At 30.8% G+C, this 19,869-nt stretch overlaps 3 protein-coding genes across 3 annotated transcripts in view; 1 reads left to right on the forward strand and 2 right to left on the reverse strand.

The window, feature by feature from the left end:
- LOC123662692 overlaps positions 1–2,466 on the reverse strand; it is a 29,335-nt gene extending 26,869 nt beyond the window's left edge. Inside the window, exons 1-2 of the mRNA XM_045597496.1 lie at positions 2,190–2,466; positions 626–768 (exon numbers count right to left, since the gene is read on the reverse strand). Coding sequence (XP_045453452.1) covers positions 626–768; positions 2,190–2,281 — 235 coding nt within the window. The 5' untranslated portion in view covers positions 2,282–2,466. The remainder of the gene's footprint in view (positions 1–625; positions 769–2,189) is intronic.
- Positions 2,467–2,687: 221 nt separating this feature from the next.
- On the forward strand, positions 2,688–3,249 carry LOC123663011 (60S ribosomal protein L28). The gene has a single exon (XM_045597759.1). The coding sequence runs from the start codon at positions 2,789–2,791 to the stop codon at positions 3,206–3,208; it is 420 nt and encodes a 139-aa protein (XP_045453715.1). The 5' UTR covers positions 2,688–2,788; the 3' UTR covers positions 3,209–3,249.
- A 3,771-nt stretch (positions 3,250–7,020) lies between these two features.
- On the reverse strand, positions 7,021–15,200 carry LOC123662598 (protein king tubby). Its single transcript, XM_045597418.1, has 7 exons — positions 14,990–15,200; positions 14,740–14,863; positions 14,528–14,617; positions 13,334–13,515; positions 9,446–9,629; positions 8,653–8,852; positions 7,021–7,558 (listed from the first exon to the last, which is right to left on the reverse strand). The coding sequence occupies exons 1-7, from the start codon at positions 15,029–15,031 to the stop codon at positions 7,154–7,156; spliced, it is 1,227 nt and encodes a 408-aa protein (XP_045453374.1). The 5' UTR covers positions 15,032–15,200; the 3' UTR covers positions 7,021–7,153.
- Between the last annotated feature and the right edge of the window lie 4,669 nt (positions 15,201–19,869).

Raw genomic sequence — 19,869 nt, forward strand, 5'->3', positions numbered from 1 at the left:
GTGAGAAGACTCACAAGGGCAGATACAGAGACCGGTAATAAATATTTGTACATAATTATATATACAAATATTCACTCCAAGCAGGAATCTAACCTGTCACCACTGGTGTGTAGGTGGCGCCAACGCGGTACGTGCACCATGGTCAAACATCAGACATCAGAGTGGTTGTCTCACAAAAAATTCATAATACGTACGATTTTTTTATTTTTGTGTTACCCACAAATTAGGAATTCTAAACATTTTTTAATATCATATCAAAAATTGACCGAACGGTTCTCTTTAACCGAATATAAAAATCGTCATATCAAAAATTTCGATCTAGCGGGTACATCGTTCCATAGCTTAATTGGTTAGAGCGCCGACACGGTCAGTCGGAGACGCGGGTTCGATCCCCGCTGGAGCGGTCAATTTTTGATATGATATTAAAAAATGTTTAAAATTAATAATGTTGTATGTATTGTATTGTTGTGGGCTCGGTTTTCCGCATTTAGACACAAGGGTGGTCCGTTATGCGTGAAAAGAGGGCTGGCTAATTCAGCCAGCTCAGCTCCTTCCAGAAGCTCAGAAGCCTCCTGGGGCGTTCACAGGCTTCTCGGAGGATTAATAATGTTAAAATGTTACTTACTTTTAAGAAGATTGTCGAGTATTGTATTTATATCTTTTTCTAATTTGAGATATTCTTCATCCTCTATAATTGGCCAATCACAAGACAAATTGTATTCTACAATATCTACTTTCTGTCCTGAGTCTTCTGGGCTAACACACAACCTGCAAACAAAAACAATTATCAAGAAAAAAATATATAACTTTTTATTTTTAATACAAAAGGAGAACAAGTAACAAAAGGGTTATTGGCACCCATAGGTACGATGGTAAAATCGTGACGGCGGTACCATATCAAATAGTTCGTCAGAACACTCACCGTTGTACAGACGATAAAAAACACACAGAGAGCCAACGTCTCTCCTTATGCTTAGGGGTTCTAAATCGTCCGTGAGGTAAGTAAATATCTAAGTAAACGTTCTTTATTGTACACTAAGAAATACAACATATAAAACAAACAATTGTATCAAACATTTTATTAATTGGGGAGATATATGTGCATTGTCAGTCTTTAAAAAGTAAGTTCAGGTCATGATTAATTTTTTTTTAAACTTTATATTATAAAAATACATTGTATTAATAAAATGTTTCTAGAAATTTACATTGATTATTTACAATTATTTTCTTATATCTCATACAACAAACAAACAAACACTACACAGATAACGGTAGTACTATTTCTCTTTTATATATGTTAACATATATGTATAAGTTACTCCGTAAGTGAATTATAAATTCTTGTGAGTAAATAGTCTTTACGTGCTTATTTATAAAAAAAAAAAAAACAATTATGAATTTGACACATCTCACAAAAAATCATTTTTCAAGCTAAACTACACGTAGAAGGAGGACTCTCTAACTAATAATTTTCACTTTCGATATCATCAAGTAAATTTTCTTTTGTGAGATAAGTGCCAAATTCAGGGGCATGAAAAAAAGTTTAATTTATAAGGTTAACTCTTTGAAAAGGCTATTTATTAACTATTAAAGTGATAAGCAAGTTATTTCCTGTGACATATTAAAATAAAATATTGTATTTAGTTAAACAAATTATTGTTAGAATTAGAGTATGTGAAGTACAAGTCAATTTAATAATAATAAATAGTACTACAAAATATAAATATACTGTAAATATTTATCCTTTAGACATATTGAATTACTTGTTTGATTTATTGAAAGTAGTTTGTTCTAATGCTGATAAGAATTTGCTTTTTACAGAAAAACTTATCAGTAATTATGATAAGACCATTTTATAACACAAAAAAATATATATATAGCGCAACAAATTTACATGCAGTAAGACACTGATCTACTTTAATTTTAATTTTTAAATATATAAATGCATATGCTATTTACAGAACATATTTTTTTTACTAGTTATTTCACAGAATTTGATAACATTAATAACATTTTACCTCCAAAAGATATTTATTTATTAAAAACAATTGAACAAAAATTCATTAAAATGAAAACAGGTGTAGACTTATCGAGTTTGTGAGCGCTGTTCGTGATAGGACATGCTTTTTTTGTATCAGTGGTATAGGGTATGAAATATACTACTGAAATATATTAACTTATATACATACCATGTTTGATCATCTGAAAAATCCAGAGATTCCACGTCAATTAGATCAGAATCAATCATATCTTTGTTTATATTTTGATCAAACTGATTCATAATAACGACAAAGTCGTAACATCAATTTGGCACTTTCCACAATTCACATATAATTTTAAAAGCGAGAACTACATTTATTTTATGAAATATTGTATATGTTATAAAGAAAAAGGGATAATATAAGATCCTATATGAAATTGTCCCAGACAAGTTTAGTTTGGAATTTGACATATCACCATAAGTGCCAAAAATGACGAAACAACGGTAAATTCCATAGACATACTTTATACTAGCCATTAACAACATTAAATTATTGTTCAATTATAAAAATATATGAATAGATAATTATTGTATTCAGTAACATTAACTAATAATGAAGGCATTCAGTAAACAATTTTTTCTTCTACTTCTATCGCCATTTTATTTATTAGTCTATGGAAAACTTTGTACTATAATTATTGAGATATTGTAACACTTACCTACACTTGCCAGAGATAGTCCTTCTCTTTTGTCTACGGACACGTCGCGAGCACGTTGTTTTGTGAATTTACGTGCAAACTAACAAAAATGTCGTCGCATCTGAATTGGATGATCATCCGAAACAACAATGCCTTCCTTGTAAAGAAGCGTAACATCAAAAAGCCATTCAGCAAGGAGCCTAACAATGTGACTAACCTCAACTCTTACAGATACAACGGCTTGATCCACAAGAAGGCTATCGGCGTGGTCGAGAACCCCAACAGGAAAGGTTTTACTGTGGTGTACAAAAAGGCTAAGGCTACAAACAAGCCAGCTAAGAACCTGATCCGCCGTCCTTTCAAAGCTGGAGCTAGAAGATCCCTACACAAGGTGAAGAGGCTGATCAGAGCCAACAACTACCGCACAGATTTAGCTAAAGCTACTCTTCGTCGTGCTTCAGCTATCCTCCGTTCCCAGAGGCCCATTAAGGAAAAGAAGCCTAAAGCAGCCCCAGCAAAGACGGAATAATTTTGTATGTAAGATGACAATAAAATTGTAAAAAGCTAAAATTTCTTTTTATTTCGTAAATCTCGAAGATAAACATTTATATGAGGTTATCTGCTATAATTTACTATTTGATAAATTAACCCAGTGAATGAACAAATTGGATCGATTTTCTCATAAAGTTATCTGATATAAAATTAACCTAATTGATGATATTTTTTAGCTGTAGTAGTTGTGGAGAAATGAGAAAACACCTTTTTTTTTAAATCTTTTATTGTAAACAAAATTGCCAGACATTTGATCAAATCTAGGTAAAAGAAATGAACATTTGTGTTTTCATCACAATTAAATAAATTATATCAAAAAGTAGCCTCTAAAATATGATTATTTATATGTAGACTATTATTATATCTGAACTAAATCATACAATAGCGAAACATTTATTATTTCATTTGTAAATGCATATTTCTTTGTAAAATTTTAATAAACTTTATTTTTGGAATATAATAGATTAAAATTAATATGTGAAGTATAGTAGTGACTACAAAACGCATAAAAAATATTTTTAAATCATTAATTAATGTTCTTAACATGCACAATGTTTAATGAAGAATCCGTATTGAAAAGAAATTTAACATATATATTTTAATTTTCAATAACATGGACACAGTATTTGTACAATACTTGTTAAATCTTACATTTTATATTACAATAATTGTTTCAAATCATATTAAAATGCGTGCAATACGTACAATTTCAATTTAAAATGTTACAAAAAAAAAACAACATTACAATAATTGTACACAGGTTACATGAAAAAATTAACTCAGTATTTTTAATTAATCCCATGATATTTTTTGTACAATTACATGATATTTTTTGTAAATTAATGTTAACAAAATAAAACATGCCAAAAGGTTAAATTAAAATTTTAGAAACTACCAATTTTAGGTGAAAAGCATATCTATTCTAGGATAGTTCATGAGAGCTAGACAAAATTATTTAGTGTTTTAGAAATTTGTTTCTAGACAAGTAAAATATCTTGCGACTGATGATTAGTTGCAATTTAAATATACTTTGTCTTGTTCAAAAACAATAAATTATTTTGTCATCAGCTTCAGGTACAAAATATATAATTGTTAAAAATAAAAGGCACAAACATTTAATCTATTTTTATCAAAGGCACAATATACCAAATTTTTAATCCCTCAATACATTGTTGATATATAAAATACAATAAGAATTTAAAATAGTAGTTGAAAATAGTTATAAAGAACTTTAGCCTCCATAAATAGTTTTGTTAATTATTAAAATTAAATATATATAGATGATTTGCTTAATAGATTTTCTTGGGATCTGAGAAGCTTAAATATTTGATGACATTTAGAAATAATATATAATTGTGAATTTAAGTACGATACAATCAATAAATATTATTTAAACGAAAGGTAGACACACAGTTACTACAAAAAGTAAAAACTATTTAAAAATAAGATAAGTGGCAATTATTAAACAGTGAGGTTGAAAACAAAGTAACAAGCATAAGTAAGTACTTATAAAATTTCAATATTAAAATTGATATATTTAAAATTTTTGTGCTTCACAATAACAACAGTACTATCAATTCACACATTAGTACATGCTAAAAGCTCGTGATATCAATGCTTTTACTCTATTTTAATTAAATATATTACAATTCATTTTAAATTTCATTTTAAGCTACCTATACACATATCCTACATAGGCACACATCAATTTATCTACACTTATATTATAGTTTTTATTAATAATGAAGTATCCAAAAAAATATAAGTCGAAATTCGGATTGCACTCACATTAAGTTATCATAAAATTCTAAAATAACCAAAATACTACTATACAATTTTAGTTGAGCAGAATATGTTTAACCTGTATGTGACACACTTTTTAGAATGCTACGTAATACCTACAAATATAATGCAATAAAAATGTGTGTAGTATTTGTTTTAATTATGCATTAATAAGAATGCAATCCTTAAATTAGACCACTGTGGCATCAAATTGAAATGAAAATAATCATTTAATACTGTTTAATTCTAACATAGATGCTAATTGTGTAAAGGCAGTGAAAATGACTTGAAATGTAATGTTATTGTCAAAGTAGTGAAGAAATACAATACTTATTGCCATTATTAATACTGAATTGGTCAAAATGGCTTAGTTATTGACGTTTTATATTGATATAATAAAATTGACAAATATTGTGCATTATAATTGGTAAAATATTAATATTTTATTATTATTTTTTAGAATGTCTTTATTACCTTAACATTAGATTAATATAGTCTTAAAGCATTCAGTTGTGATGGTGGTAATAAAACTGACTAAGCTAATACAGAATTAGAAAACGAAATATACATTAAAGACAATTTAATTACCTTATTACCAAAAAGTAATTGAAAATGTGTGACGCCACTTTTGTTATATTTTCTAATTCACGAGCTACACAAACAGTTATGCATAAAAAAAAAGTAATAACTTATGAAACTACATTACCATAACATGATGACTAGTACAAAAACAATTTATGATTAATACTATGACTTAATGTGTTACAAAATAGAAAAGGCAAGTTCAAATAAAGTTTTCATAATTAGTAATAAAAAAGGTGTAAATTTTAATAAATACTGGAATGTTTGCACAGGTATTAAGAGAACTATCTACACACTTATTTCTACTAACATTGACTTACATCTTAATTGGGATTCGACTCAGATATTCCAAAACATATCTTAAAAATTGATTTTTTGAATCAAGTCTAAGTGGTTAAGAAAAAAATTGATTGCAATTTAAATAGTTAAATCTACGAAGGTTTGATCGAGATGGACCATGTAATAATATGGCAAATCATTTTAGGTGGGTAAAATCATTGTAATTTTCTATGTTCAGATGTATTAATATTATATATACGGATATAAATAAATAGGACGTAAAATCAAGTGGATAAGCAGAAACAATCAAAAACTAGTATTGTAGTAAAATTTTTACAAAGCTGCAAAAATTATTTATATTTTGTTTCTTAAAAATTATAGCTTTGGAAAGTCCTTATCAATCCTCCCTCTTACTTCTTGGACCATAAGCTAGACGTGATTTATTTAAATCTATACATAGTTACATACTATTGTAATTAATACTTCGTTAGCTGGTTCTCGATGAGTAATTCATAAACACAACCTAAGTCAAGACAAGCACCAAAAATAATATATGTGCGTTTTGTTTTATAAAACATAGACATAACTAAATAAAAATTGTTTTAAATTGTTTATCACCCTAGTCTATTTACTAACATAGACAACACAAATCTAATTTCTTAACTAGGGGCCATCCATAAAGTACGTCACACAAACTTCACAATTTTTGTTCACATATGGTCAGAGACCCCTACTTAGTGTGATGTCACATATTTTGTAATTTTACGCCTGTCAATTCATATTGATTTATTTAAAATATCAGCTTTGACATTATTTTAATTTCTTCTTCTTTAAAGACTGTGGCTCCATCAGATTTTTATTTCCATTCAACTAACAGTTAGATATATTCAATTTTGAAACGTCAAACTTCGTCGACGCCCCCCCCCCCACTTACCATGTGACGTAATTTACGCATTGTTGATTCAGCTCTAACAATTATTTTATGAATATTGGCAATAGTCTATGGTTACCAAAAAGACTTATTAAACCTTTATCATAAATATATAATTTTAGCTTAGACCATTTAAAAATATGTAAATTTCGCCTTTAAGAAAAAAATTTAATACATGGAATGAAATCATGATTAAAAAACTACTGTAAAAAAAGTTTCAGACAACATATTTTAATAATTAAAATACAATTTTATTGTATTTGTCAAACTAAAAATTATTGAAAAGAAATGTCATTGAAAGTTAGACAGCAAATGACGGATATTATGTTAACCTCATGACAAATCAAATTACTCACAAGCCAATTTACTATCAAACGAACTTAGAGCTATACCGAACGCTTGTAATGCACATAGAGGATACCTAAAGTCCATTGTAAAGACATCTTCTGCGATTCTACCAAATTGCATCACCACATAATCTGGCTCAGAGTCGTGAACAATTTGAAAATTTTTAACACTTGCCTGTGTAACACGTCCGTGGAAATTTAATACGTACGACTGCGTTTCGTCATTCCAAACTGGTGTTTTGTTATGGAGAACGACAATGTCATCGAAGTTTTGACTTTTCCATCGTTCAAGAAGGGTTTCGCTATCGTCTTGAGGTGCAATTGTGACCCTTTGGCGGTCAGGTGTCATGCCGGGTAGGATAACTGTCATCTTACGTGGACCTTTGAAGCCTAGGACATTTGTATCCTGAAAAAATATTTTTTAATATAGTTGAAGTTAAATAATTGTGTTTGCTCGCAAACGAAAAAAAAACCGACTTCAATTACATCGACAAGTAATACAACGTAGATCGACGAAAAAATATTACGCGTAGTTGACGCGTTATCAAAGATTACTCAAAAAGTAGTTATCAGATCTCGATAAAACTTATATGTGACCACATGATAAACATCAGCTTTCGATTAAATTAAAAATTATCAAAATCGGTGCACCCAGTAAAAAGTTATTACGGATTTTCGAGAGTTTCCCTCGATTTCTCTGTGATCCTATCATCAGATCCTGGTTTCCTTATCACGGTACCAAACTAGGGATATCCCCTTTCCAACAAAAAAAGAATTATCAAAATCGGTATATCCAGTAGAAAGTTATGCGGTATAATACAAAGTAGGTCGACGAAAAAAGCGTCAAGTAAAAACGCATTATTAGATATAACTTGAAAAGTAGTTGTTAGATCTCAAATAAATTTAAATGGGACCAATTGGCACACACCACCTTTCGATTAAAACAAAATTTGTCGAAATCGGTCTACCCGGTCAAAAGTTCTGATGTAACATACATAAAAAAAACAGTCGAATTGAGAACGTCCTCCTTTTTTGGAAGTCGGTTAAAAATAATTATTTGTTTGTAAGTAAACTTAGTATCAGTTTCTAATTTGATAAACTCTCCATATTTGGATCATTTCACAAATATGTGTGTATATTATGTCTTAGCGCTTTTAATTACTTGGCACTGCATACTTTATAGATCTTAAGCATAAGGGCATGTATAGGCTACTAGATTACAATGTTATTAGAGTATAGAAAAGACAAGTAGTAGTTTGATACCGCTGAGTAAATATTTTTTTTTTATATTTGAAGAGATAAATTCCAGCAAAATAAACAATACAGTACATCATAATAAAGTTACTCTATTCGAAGTCTGTTACCTCAGAATGTTTTTTTTTTTTCAACAAGACTGAGTCTCAATTCCAATACAATCGACAATTCAACAAACTAGCAACTATATCAATTAATATACATAAATATACTAGATAAAATAAAAAAAAAAAAAAAACTACTCACATAAACAACAGCAGCAAGTTCGTGTCTTGGGGGATCTCTATGGTTCTTCCTCCACGCCTTACCATTGTCGTAGACAGTGAACGCAGTACCGAGTAGATTTGATCGTAGTTTACCCGCGAAACTGTCCGCTTGGCGCGTCAGTTCAGTTGGATCCGTTGATATTAGATAGTTGGAGGTCGCTGATTTTTTACGTTTTCGACCTTAAAAATTAATAAATTATGCTATGCATGCTCATAATTTTAAATAATGTAATATCCCTATAGTATTCCTATAAGTCCTAAGATTAGCTAGAAGATAATGTTTTTCGCATTGGATTGGGGAGTAAGTTGGTAAATGCGTGACGAGAGTGTTACGAAAAGTGTGATCGGGCAAGGCGAACGGAGCAAGAGAGAGGTACAGATTTTCTTTCTCTCTTTTCTCATAGCCAGTTACGTTTCGTATATCTAATACAGAGCAGGCCTATTGCTAAAGAAGTTTTACTTCGGTTGTGTGGACACTCGTTTTTTTTGACGATTCAATAATAGACATTAGCAATTCAATAATATATTGTGCGATAAGGAATAAATAAACAACACAAAAAAAAATTTTTCCTTACAAGATAGGCAAACTTAAAAAATCTAAAGACCTAACAATATCTATAGAGATTAGAGAAATCCTTTCTAAAATGGAAAAATACGGCAAAATTGAAATTTTGAAATGTCTATGGTAACATTCTCTTTTTCACAACAATTTTAGTTAAATCTTTAACAGTAACAAGTAACAAGTCAAATTCAAACACTCATAAATGGCATACCGGCTAATAAGAACACCTTCTTGCCATAATCCTTCTCGAGGTGTAAGAAGTAAGTTGGGTACAATCCCCGGTCCATGCCCTTTCTGTCCCTTGCGATGCGACACTTGTACAAGGTTCCATGTTTCGCTGGAGTTATTACGAAACTTTCTACCGAACCTTCCACTGAGCCTTCTATTTCTGCTGTCTGTAAAAATAATTTAGATTAATTCTTCAAATATTAGAACTATGAACATTTTAAATATAAAACCTAAAACAAATGTCCTTTCAAATCAATTCGCTTTTAGGCTATTATCTATTTTTGATAATTTGAAGAACGAACACTATTAGCTACGAGAATTTTTTAAATATATATAATAGAAGTACGTTATTTATTATTATTATTAATCTTACCATATTTTTTAACAAAATTCAAAACGTTAAAATTCACACGAAAACAAACCAATAGCTATGAGATTGTGTGATCTACTAACAAAATTTTCGTTAGACTGAAAAATTAACGTCATTAATACATTATTTGTTATGAGTAATTTGTCTACGAGACTTGATTCACAACCACACACACACCACACAATGTAATAGCATTTATCAACTGTTCTAGTCCTGCGTTTTCCTTCTATTTTTCATTCAGACCGAACATTAAACGTTTTGATATTCAGCTATTAAATTGATATACACAGACATTACAATATTAAATAGTGTAGGAATAAATATATAGTAGGTAGACCGCATTAATAAAAAAAAAAATTATGAATTACGTTTGCATTATCCTGTACAAAGCAGGTAAAACCAAATAGTGTAAAAGGATAATTGCCAACTACGTAGCAGTAACGCGTATTTTCGAATACTTTGAAACACGTATAAATTTCTAATTAGAAGACAAATAATAAAATCATATACTTAATCATAAATAATTCCTTACGTTATTTTGTCCTCTATAAAAGTAAAAGTTCTGAAAATCTTAATTATGTTTTATATAAGTATAGTGAAAAAGCCTTATCGGCTAAATTTCATTCACCTAATTCCAATAGCTAGGGCTCGACGATGATTAATTTGTTAGTCAAATCAGTCATACAAGTTATATTACGTAATTATTGATGAAATATGCGGTTTTATTTCAATTACCTACAGACATATGAATATTAATAAAATAAATGGGAAACTAATATCAGTTCAGCCTAATACAGTCCACTGCTGAACATAGGTCTCCACAAGTTCGCACAACAATGGAGTGGACTCATGTGTTTTGCCCATAGTCAGATTGGTGACCGCAGGGCTAGCTTTGTCGCACCAAAGACGCTGCTGCCCGTCTTCGGCCTTTGTATTTCAAAGGCAGTAGTTTGGATAAACTTGTCATTTGTCATATTATAAAGATAAGTTACTATAGTTACGTGCATATAGTACTAAATTTGCATTTCCACGGCGTGTTGGCGAAGCGGTCGCAGCACTGGCTGTTTGCCATGGTCTGGTCGTTTGTGTTTGTGTATTGTGCGTTTCCAAACCCTCAACATGGGAATAAATTCTACATGGGGCCGTTGCGTTAGTAAAAAAAAAATTACTAAGTCTGGAACTGCCAAACCGATATTTCATTTAAACTTTAGCAATTAGAAATACATTATGCCAAGAGTTACATAAAGTATGACATTGAAACTTAACTGCAATAATAAACGCGCATGAAACGGGGCTGATTGTCTAGTATTTGATATTCGTGTAAATACCTACGTTATGTATTATTGTCTACTACTTACAGAAAATGATTAATAAATGTGGTTATTGAAATCGTATGCTTGACGTACACAAACATATTTACTTAATAATAAATATAGGTACCATGAATTGATTCTTGTCCTACAAAGCCACAGGTTCTCAAACGATTTTACTTCTTCACCAAGGTGCACTTAGCGAAATATTAGGTCCATTTATGACTGACCTACTTTTTTTCTATTCTTTCGAAGCTTTCGCATCTCTTGTTAAAATTCTCTGGTAAAACTTTGTTAAGCCGTACAATTTGCAGTAATATGAGCGTGAGAAATGCTACTGTATATAACATATTTTTAAACGATTTCAAAAAAGAAGGTTCTCTATTTAACTGTACTTTTAACCGACTTCCAAAAAAGGAGGAGGTTCTCAATTCAACTGTATTTTTTTAATGTATGTTACATCAGAACTTTTGACCGTGTGGACCGATTTCGACAATTTTTTTTTAATCGAAAGGTGGTGTGTGTCAATTGGTCCCATTTAAATTTATTTGAGATCTAACAACTACTTTTTGAGTTATATCTAATAATGCGTTTTTACTTGACGCTTTTTTCGTCGACCTACGTTGTATTATACCGCATAACTTTCTATTGGATGTACCGATTTTGATAATTCTTTTTTTTTGTTGGAAAGGAGATATCCCTAGTTAAGTACCATGATAAGGAAACCAGGATCTGATGATGGGATCCCAGAGAAATCGAGGGAAACTCTTGAAAATCCGCAATAACTTTTTACTGGGTGTACCGATTTTAATAATTTTTAATTTAATCGAAAGCTGATGTTTGTCATGTGGTCACATATAAATTTTATTGAGATCTGATAACTACTTTTTGAGTAATATTTAATAACGCATAGTTACTTAACTATTTTTTCGTAGATCTACGTTGTATTACTCGTCGATGTAATTAAAGGCAGTTTTTTTTCGTTTGCGAGCAAACACAATTATTATGTGTTACCTCATAACTTTTTACTGGGTGGATCGATTTTGATGATGCTGGTGCTTGCCATGTAGTTCAATATAAATTAAATAGATATGACGTTTACTTTTTTTAGTAATCCCTATTAATGCTTATTTAATTGACTGTTTTACTAACTACCTACGTGGTATTACTTGTCAATGTCATTGAAGTCGGTTTTCTTTAGTTTAGTTGCAAACACAATTAATAGATAATTAACAAACTCTGAAACTGTTAAATTCTTCTTCTTCTTCTTCTTTTATTTTTGGCATACATTATATACATATACACATCGCCATTAGCGACATTCTGCCATTGTCAAGTATAATTAAAAATAAAAAGCGCACTTAAAATTTTAATTTTGAATTATTTTGTTATTCAGGAAATACATAAGGTGGAAAAATATATAAAAAATGCACATACTTGTGGCGTTAGAACAACTAAAGAGTATAATAATATACATAAACTTCTAATTCACGAAGAAATTGTATAGTTATTGATACATTAAATTTTGATGTTGTTAGCGTTAATAAATTTTGCAAGGGTAAAGACGAAGAGGAAGTGTAAAAGCGTTGTGAAATTAATAGGAAGTGGGATATTAAGTTGGGATAAATTATTAAGGAGGCAAAAAGAATTATTAATTGGACAAGAGAGGAAGATATGGTCGAGAGTTCCATCATCTAATCCCCATTCACAGAAAAAACTGTTAAATTGATTTCAATAATTTTTTAATCAAAAATCTATGTTATTAAAAAGTAACATGTGCTATTGTAAATCATGCAAACACTAATATTACTAGACATTACGCGTAAAAGATGGTGCGCGCGAAACCGCATTGGAGGTTTAGTAAGAAATACGTCAATTTGATTTCTAATATAATAACAAAAACACAACAAGTGTGATGTTTCATTCAAAAAGAATACTTAAAACCTTAAATGAATATTTTAATAAAAAATATTATACGTATATCGCTTTCTCGCAAGAGACGTTGCATGGTCAAATGTTGCAAGAAAGGTTAGTGTTCATCACATCTTATTTCATTTCCCAAATTTTTTCTGTACTACAGACCTTACATAATTTGTTATGGAGTAAACTCCGAAAATTGCATAATGATAGACCGATGAAGTGTTTACCGTAGATGTAATTTGCTAGTATATAATTATAGTCAAGTAAATACCTGACTTGGTGAAACATCTCTACGTGGTCGTCCTTGCAGTGGAGCGACAGCTGCATCAGCACACACATCATCGGTACTTGCATCTCGACCCATACTACACACTGGTACACTTTCTCCTTCCTCATCACCGCTGTTTTCTATATCATCCCCGACTGTTAATACTTCTATTTGGTTACCTAGTTCTGAAAGATAAGATAAAAATAACATTATGACCAATAAAGTCCGATTGCAATAGGTGATCACTTCAAACTATTTCAATCAATAATAACATATCAATTCTATTTTTCTCACACAGAACAATTACAAGATTTACATCTCAAGTAAGCTTACATAGTGAAATTGTATGTGAGTCACTGGCGTCTATACTATAGTAAATAGTGACACTAGGTTTGTAATTTTTTATTTTATTTTATTATTATTATACTGTAGGAAAACTCTTTAAGAAGGTTTTGATATTTTATTAATACACATTAAACAAAAGTGTGACAAACAATACCAAATGTATGAAACATTTAGATTTTGAATATCTTACAAATTGTAATAACATTAAAAATTCAAATTAGCAAGAGTGGAAGCTTTTATTTTATGCTACCAATATTTATATATTGTATTTATAATTATCCATGGCCCTATATTGAAACATTAAGTTTTTTTTTGTTTAAATATCATGGGGGTCAACAAGAAGACCATCCGATGTTAAAAGGCTACTGTCGCCTATAGAAACATTAATGTTTTTTATTCATATTTCATACAAGTAGAGTTAATAATTGACCATAAAATGAATTTATAAAATTCATTCAATTATGTTACAAACAAAAAATACAGTGTTACTTTAACCAAATTGTGAGTCACAGTGAAGTTGAACTTATTACTCATTTCATTGTGGTTAAGCTAATACAATCATTGATATTGATTTCTCAGTTCTCTAAATCATAACAAGTGTCACCGCCACATAAGCATTAAAAAATTATACCTGTAGTCTTACTTGTTAGTTAGTTAATTCTTGATTATGTAAGCACAATTACATTTTTTTTTATATAAATGTGGTGGGAAAGGCGATGGGAATATTAAGCATAGGTTTTAACATAACAATGAAACTGGTAACAATTAATGAACAAAAAATATAGTAATATTTTTTTTAAACTTTACATTGAAACAAAAAGCTGCAAAAACACATTTTTTTTTTTAACTTACCGTCGTAGGTGGATATTCTATTTGTTTGGAGGGGAATAACTTGATCAGGGTTGACTGGCGACATAAGAAATTGCATCGGACCATCGTAGCCTGTTACGAAAAGTAAAATAAAACGCATAACAAAAAAAAAAATTAAATATCAAACAATTGTGAAATAAAAATCCATGCAAGAGGCCAAATGATTGTTTTAAGCATTAATCCGTAGTACTTACCATGAAGTTCACGAGATCGACTGCCAGATATAGGACGTTTAGCAGAACCTACTCTCAAATCATTAGCTTGGACCATACCAGAATTTTGCCGTTTTTGTTTCATCTTCTGCTCTAACAATTGGCGCTGAAATATAAAATGTTATTATTATAATACTAAAATTATTGATGCCATTGTACACTTCATTTCATTTTAAAAGAGAATACTGCTAAAAATATATAAAATTAAAATAGTACATAAAAAACCACTTACTTGTTGTTCAATCTTCTGATCCCTTACGCTAACTGAAGCCATATTGATTTCTTGTTTTAGTTTATAAGAATCCTTTATTTACTTGCTGTGCAATTTATCTAGACTACAGAATAGTTTTCTTTCAAAATTCAATACAATTATTGGCATTTTTTGAGCTCAATTTTTGTTTATAAATCATCTTGCCTACCGTTGCCCAGCGAACTAGTGTTACCGTTATAAAAAAAGTACTCTGTGGTTATAAGTTGAAAATTGAACGGTTACAAATCAAGTTCATTCGTTTATTTATTTTTTGACGGCTGCCTCAAAATGTACGCAAACAAAATGTAATTATGCACGCGTTAGTGAAATTTACCTTTAAAATGAATAGTAAATAAATTCTAAATCAAGTTTATATAAAATGTTATGAGCAAATATACTTAGAAAAAATACACCTACTTACTTATTTATTTAACAAACTAGCTACGTAATAGAGTATAAGAATGAAACAGGTAAAATAATTAAATAAAGTAACAAAAAAAAAAAACTAATAAATGAATAAATAATTAATATTTTTAAACTAAAAAGATTTCATTAAATCGATTAAAAAATTTTCATAAAAAAAAAAACTAATAATAATTTCAAATCGAATTAACACCGTGTGAGGGTTGTGTGAGGGCTCGGATTAAAGTGAGGGTCACGAATTTTAAATTTTCTTGAACTGTCAAAAAAATAATAAAAATAAACAAATGGACGGAGTACGATTTTCACACACCTATTATAGTTTCAGTAAAAACTTTGATACATTATATAATTATTTTAATAATATTCATTTAATTAGACTAACCTGTTGGGCCAGTTGCCCAGTTTGTAGTTGCTCTGTTTTTTATTTCGGGGATTGGGGGTTCGATTCTCATCTGAGCCTGGGTCTGTTATTTATTTTTATTTGTATATGTATAAGCACTAAGTGCCTTACTTTCGGATCAGACGACTGTGTGGGTATCTCATAGATATTTATTTATTAAATTAACTATAAACACAATGTAACAACTTACAAATGTAAAGAAAAAAAGGAGTCTATCTCTATCATGTATGTCCGGTCGAGTTGTATCTTAAGTGTCGTAGTATCTTAAGTATCTAGCAACTAGCAACTTTTATTTTAATTGACATTGTAAGGGGTTTTTTTTTTTTTTTTGGCGGGAGCTCTAAACGTGGCGGTCGATTTACTTTTACTGTTTTTTTTCGTTAAAATATCCTGTGTGAATATTACCAAAACTTATTTTGGTCAGTGTAAATAATTGTACATTTTGTAAATTATTAAAATGAATGAACCGGAGGACCCAGGTGGAACCCCGAAAAGATCCAAATTTGCTCGTAAAAGAGGTGCGAAGGAAGGTGGACCTGAAGTAGGCGGCGGTGAGGATGACTTTATTCCGTTTTTTAAGCCAGGTTATCTGAGACTTTATCCTGAACATTGTACAAATACGGACTTCAAAGTTTTTGTAGAAAGCAAGGACCAACAGGTTAAACTTGGAAATAAAAGCCCAGTTTACTTAAATCATATTTTTACTTCGGAGGTGAAAGGTGTGGTAGCTTTACATAGAGTCAATGCGAATAAAATTGCGGCTGTTTTTAAACAATACAACACTGCAAATAATTTTATCACAAATACAGACTTTTTAACAAAGCACAACTTAAAGGCGCACATTCCTGCAGCGCAGATAGAAAAAATTGGAATCATCCGATATGTGCCTACCAACATTTCGAACAAGGATTTATATACTAAACTGTCTTCGATCTATGAAATTATTTCAGTGCGAAGATTCACGAAAAAAGTCGGTCAAAGTACTGTAGGTCTCGAAACTGTCAGTATAACTTTCTTGTCAAATGTTCTGCCTGACAACATCCAATATGACCTATTTTCGTTCAGGGTGTTTGAATATGTCCCGCCGTTGCAGCAATGCTTCCGGTGCTTCAAGTTCAACCATCCTGCGAAAATTTGTAACGGTAAACAACGTTGCTCAATATGTGCCGGAGAACATAATTTCAGAGATTGCGATCAAAAAGAGAACCTGTGTTGTGTCAATTGCAGTGGCCCTCACCTGGCCATTTCCAAATCTTGCCCAATAAAAATGAAAAAAATACTTGAAAAAAAGGGTAAAATTACTTATGCCTCTGTGGCTAATACACTTACGTCATCTGATTTTCCATCTTTACCTGCACAGTCGAGCAGCATTGTTAAGACCCTACCATCAATAAGCCAAAATATACATAAATCAAATAAAAATGTAAAAATTGTAAATAATGTAAATAAAACAGTGCCTGAACCCAACTTGAACCAAACTCAACTTAAGGCTCAAATTGCAAACAATAATAATATTCTAATGGCAATGGTCCAAACTTTAGTGGAATTGGGTAATAAAACAGATAATGAACCTGTGACTACACTGCTCATTAAAGACTTACTTTTAAAAAATCTGTCACATTAATGGACAGTGCAGTACAGAACATTCAGCAGTTATGTATAGCTCAGTACAATATTCAAAGTATATATAGTAAAAAACCCTTATTGTCTAAATTTTTAGTTGAGCAAAATGTTGATATCTGTTTACTTAATGAAACTTGGCTGAAAGATACTCAGCATCTTAAAATTTCGGGATATAATTCCCACTATCATAATGCACAAAATGAGCACGGTGGAGTAGCAATTTTGATCAAACCGTATTTTAAATATAATATTATTCAAACCAGATTTTACCAAGACATTCAGACTGTGGCGTTATCATTATATGTAAGTGGTAACCAATTAACGATTTTATGTGTATATTGCCCTCCCTCGAATGGTAACTTCAGAATAAGTAAACTACGTGATATAATTAGAAATTTGCCTAAGCCAATATATGTGGCTGGTGATTTCAATGCTCACCATGTTGCATTTGGGTGTATGACCACGAAAAGTCGGGGTCACCAGTTATACGATTTAATTGATGAATTTGATCTATGTGTCCTTAATAATGGTAGCTTCACTACTATTAATTATCCTAACCGAAATCCATCAGCTATTGATGTTAGCTTTTGTAGTGCTGCAATCACTCCACTATGCGAATGGTGGGTGCATGATGATTGTATGGGGAGCTATCATTTTCCTACGCTTACTCGTGTTTTATTGTCTGTTGATAGATATCAAATTAATCCTCCCATTGAAAAATTCTTATACAACAAGACAGATTGGACGAAATACAATGAGCTATCTATAACTGCTTTTTCTAATTTTGAAGTTAATAATGAGAATCCATTACAGTCTTATGACGAATTTATCGAAAGGCTTGATACACTTAAGAGGGATACTGTGCCAAAGTTTGTCAAAACAAATAACTATCGTTGCAAACCTCCAGCACCTTGGTGGAGTGACACATGTGAACAGAATGTTATTAAAACTTATGAAGCTTTAAAACTGTACAGAAGGGACCCAACCATTGATAATTACATTAATTACAAAAGACTTGTTGCTGTTAAGAAAAAGACTATTTCAGAACATAAACGCAATGGTTGGGCGAATATCTGTAATACTTTTAACAGAACTACACCTGTTAGTATTATTTGGAAATACATCAAGTTATTTAAACGAATAAAATGCAATAATAGAACATATAAAGATGAATTTGTTGTCCCTCTCTTAGAAAAATTATCTCAAAAGGGATGTAGGGTTATTGATAATCTAGAAAGTTATTTTCTTATTAATAATAGCCTTCAAAAGTCCAGTTTCCTCATAGAACCCTTTACTTGGAGTGAGTTTTGTACAAGTTTACAATCCAGACGAAACACAACCCCTGGTTTAGATGATTGTCCATACATTTTGATTAAAAACCTAAATCAGTCCGTTCAAAAGAAACTATTAGCTAATCTTAACGCTCTTTGGCACTTAAACAAAATTCCTGAATCTTGGAAAACACAGTGTGTAATCCCTATACTTAAGCTTGACAAGCCACCTGAAGATCCTAACTCATATCGTCCTATATCATTGTCATCTTGTGTTGGAAAGCTTAATGAAAACATGATAAAAATGCGTCTTGAGTATTATGTAGAGGCAAACAACATCATTCCACATGTTCAATATGGCTTCCGGAGAGGGCGAAGTTGTGCTGACAGCTTCATCTCTCTCTTGTCAGATCTGAAATATGCCAATAATAATAATAAGTCTAGTGTTTGTGTTTTTCTGGATGTTCAAGGTGCATTTGATAATGTAGACCCTGGCATTTTGGTTCAAGTTCTTTCTGACATAGGTATACCAGGCACACTTTGTCATTGGTTATTTAATTTTTTAACAGATAGAACTTTGTATATAAGGCATAATAATATTCTCCATGGTCCCAGAAGTGTCTCCAAAGGTACAATGCAGGGGGCTACTTTATCTCCATTGCTGTACAATGTATATACTAGTCAAATTCTTAATTTTGTAAATATAGAAGGTGTAAATATTTTACAATTTGCAGATGATCTTGTAATATACTGTACAGACCATAATATAGATAGAGCTGTAAATAGTATAAATAATGCTTTAGATCAATTGTACATATATTATAATGACAGGTTAGCTCTACAGATTAACCCCAACAAAAGCAAGGCCATGATTTTTAGTAAAGATTTTCCCTCTAAAGACATACTTTACAATAATCATCCAATTTCAGTTGTACCTAATCATAAATTCCTGGGTGTTGTCATTGACAACAAACTTTGTTTTAATTTACACATCAATCACATTATAACTAACTCTCTTAAAGGCTTAAATATTATAAGATGTTTAGCTGGTGTGACTTGGGGTGCAGACCCCAAAGTTTTAAGTATGCTATATAAATCTATAGTTAGAAGTCACTTCGACTACAGTTGCTTAGCCTACTCAAATA

The sequence above is a fragment of the Melitaea cinxia genome, chromosome 19 (genome assembly GCF_905220565.1).
Source record: "Melitaea cinxia chromosome 19, ilMelCinx1.1, whole genome shotgun sequence".
Classification (NCBI taxonomy): domain Eukaryota; kingdom Metazoa; phylum Arthropoda; class Insecta; order Lepidoptera; family Nymphalidae; genus Melitaea; species Melitaea cinxia.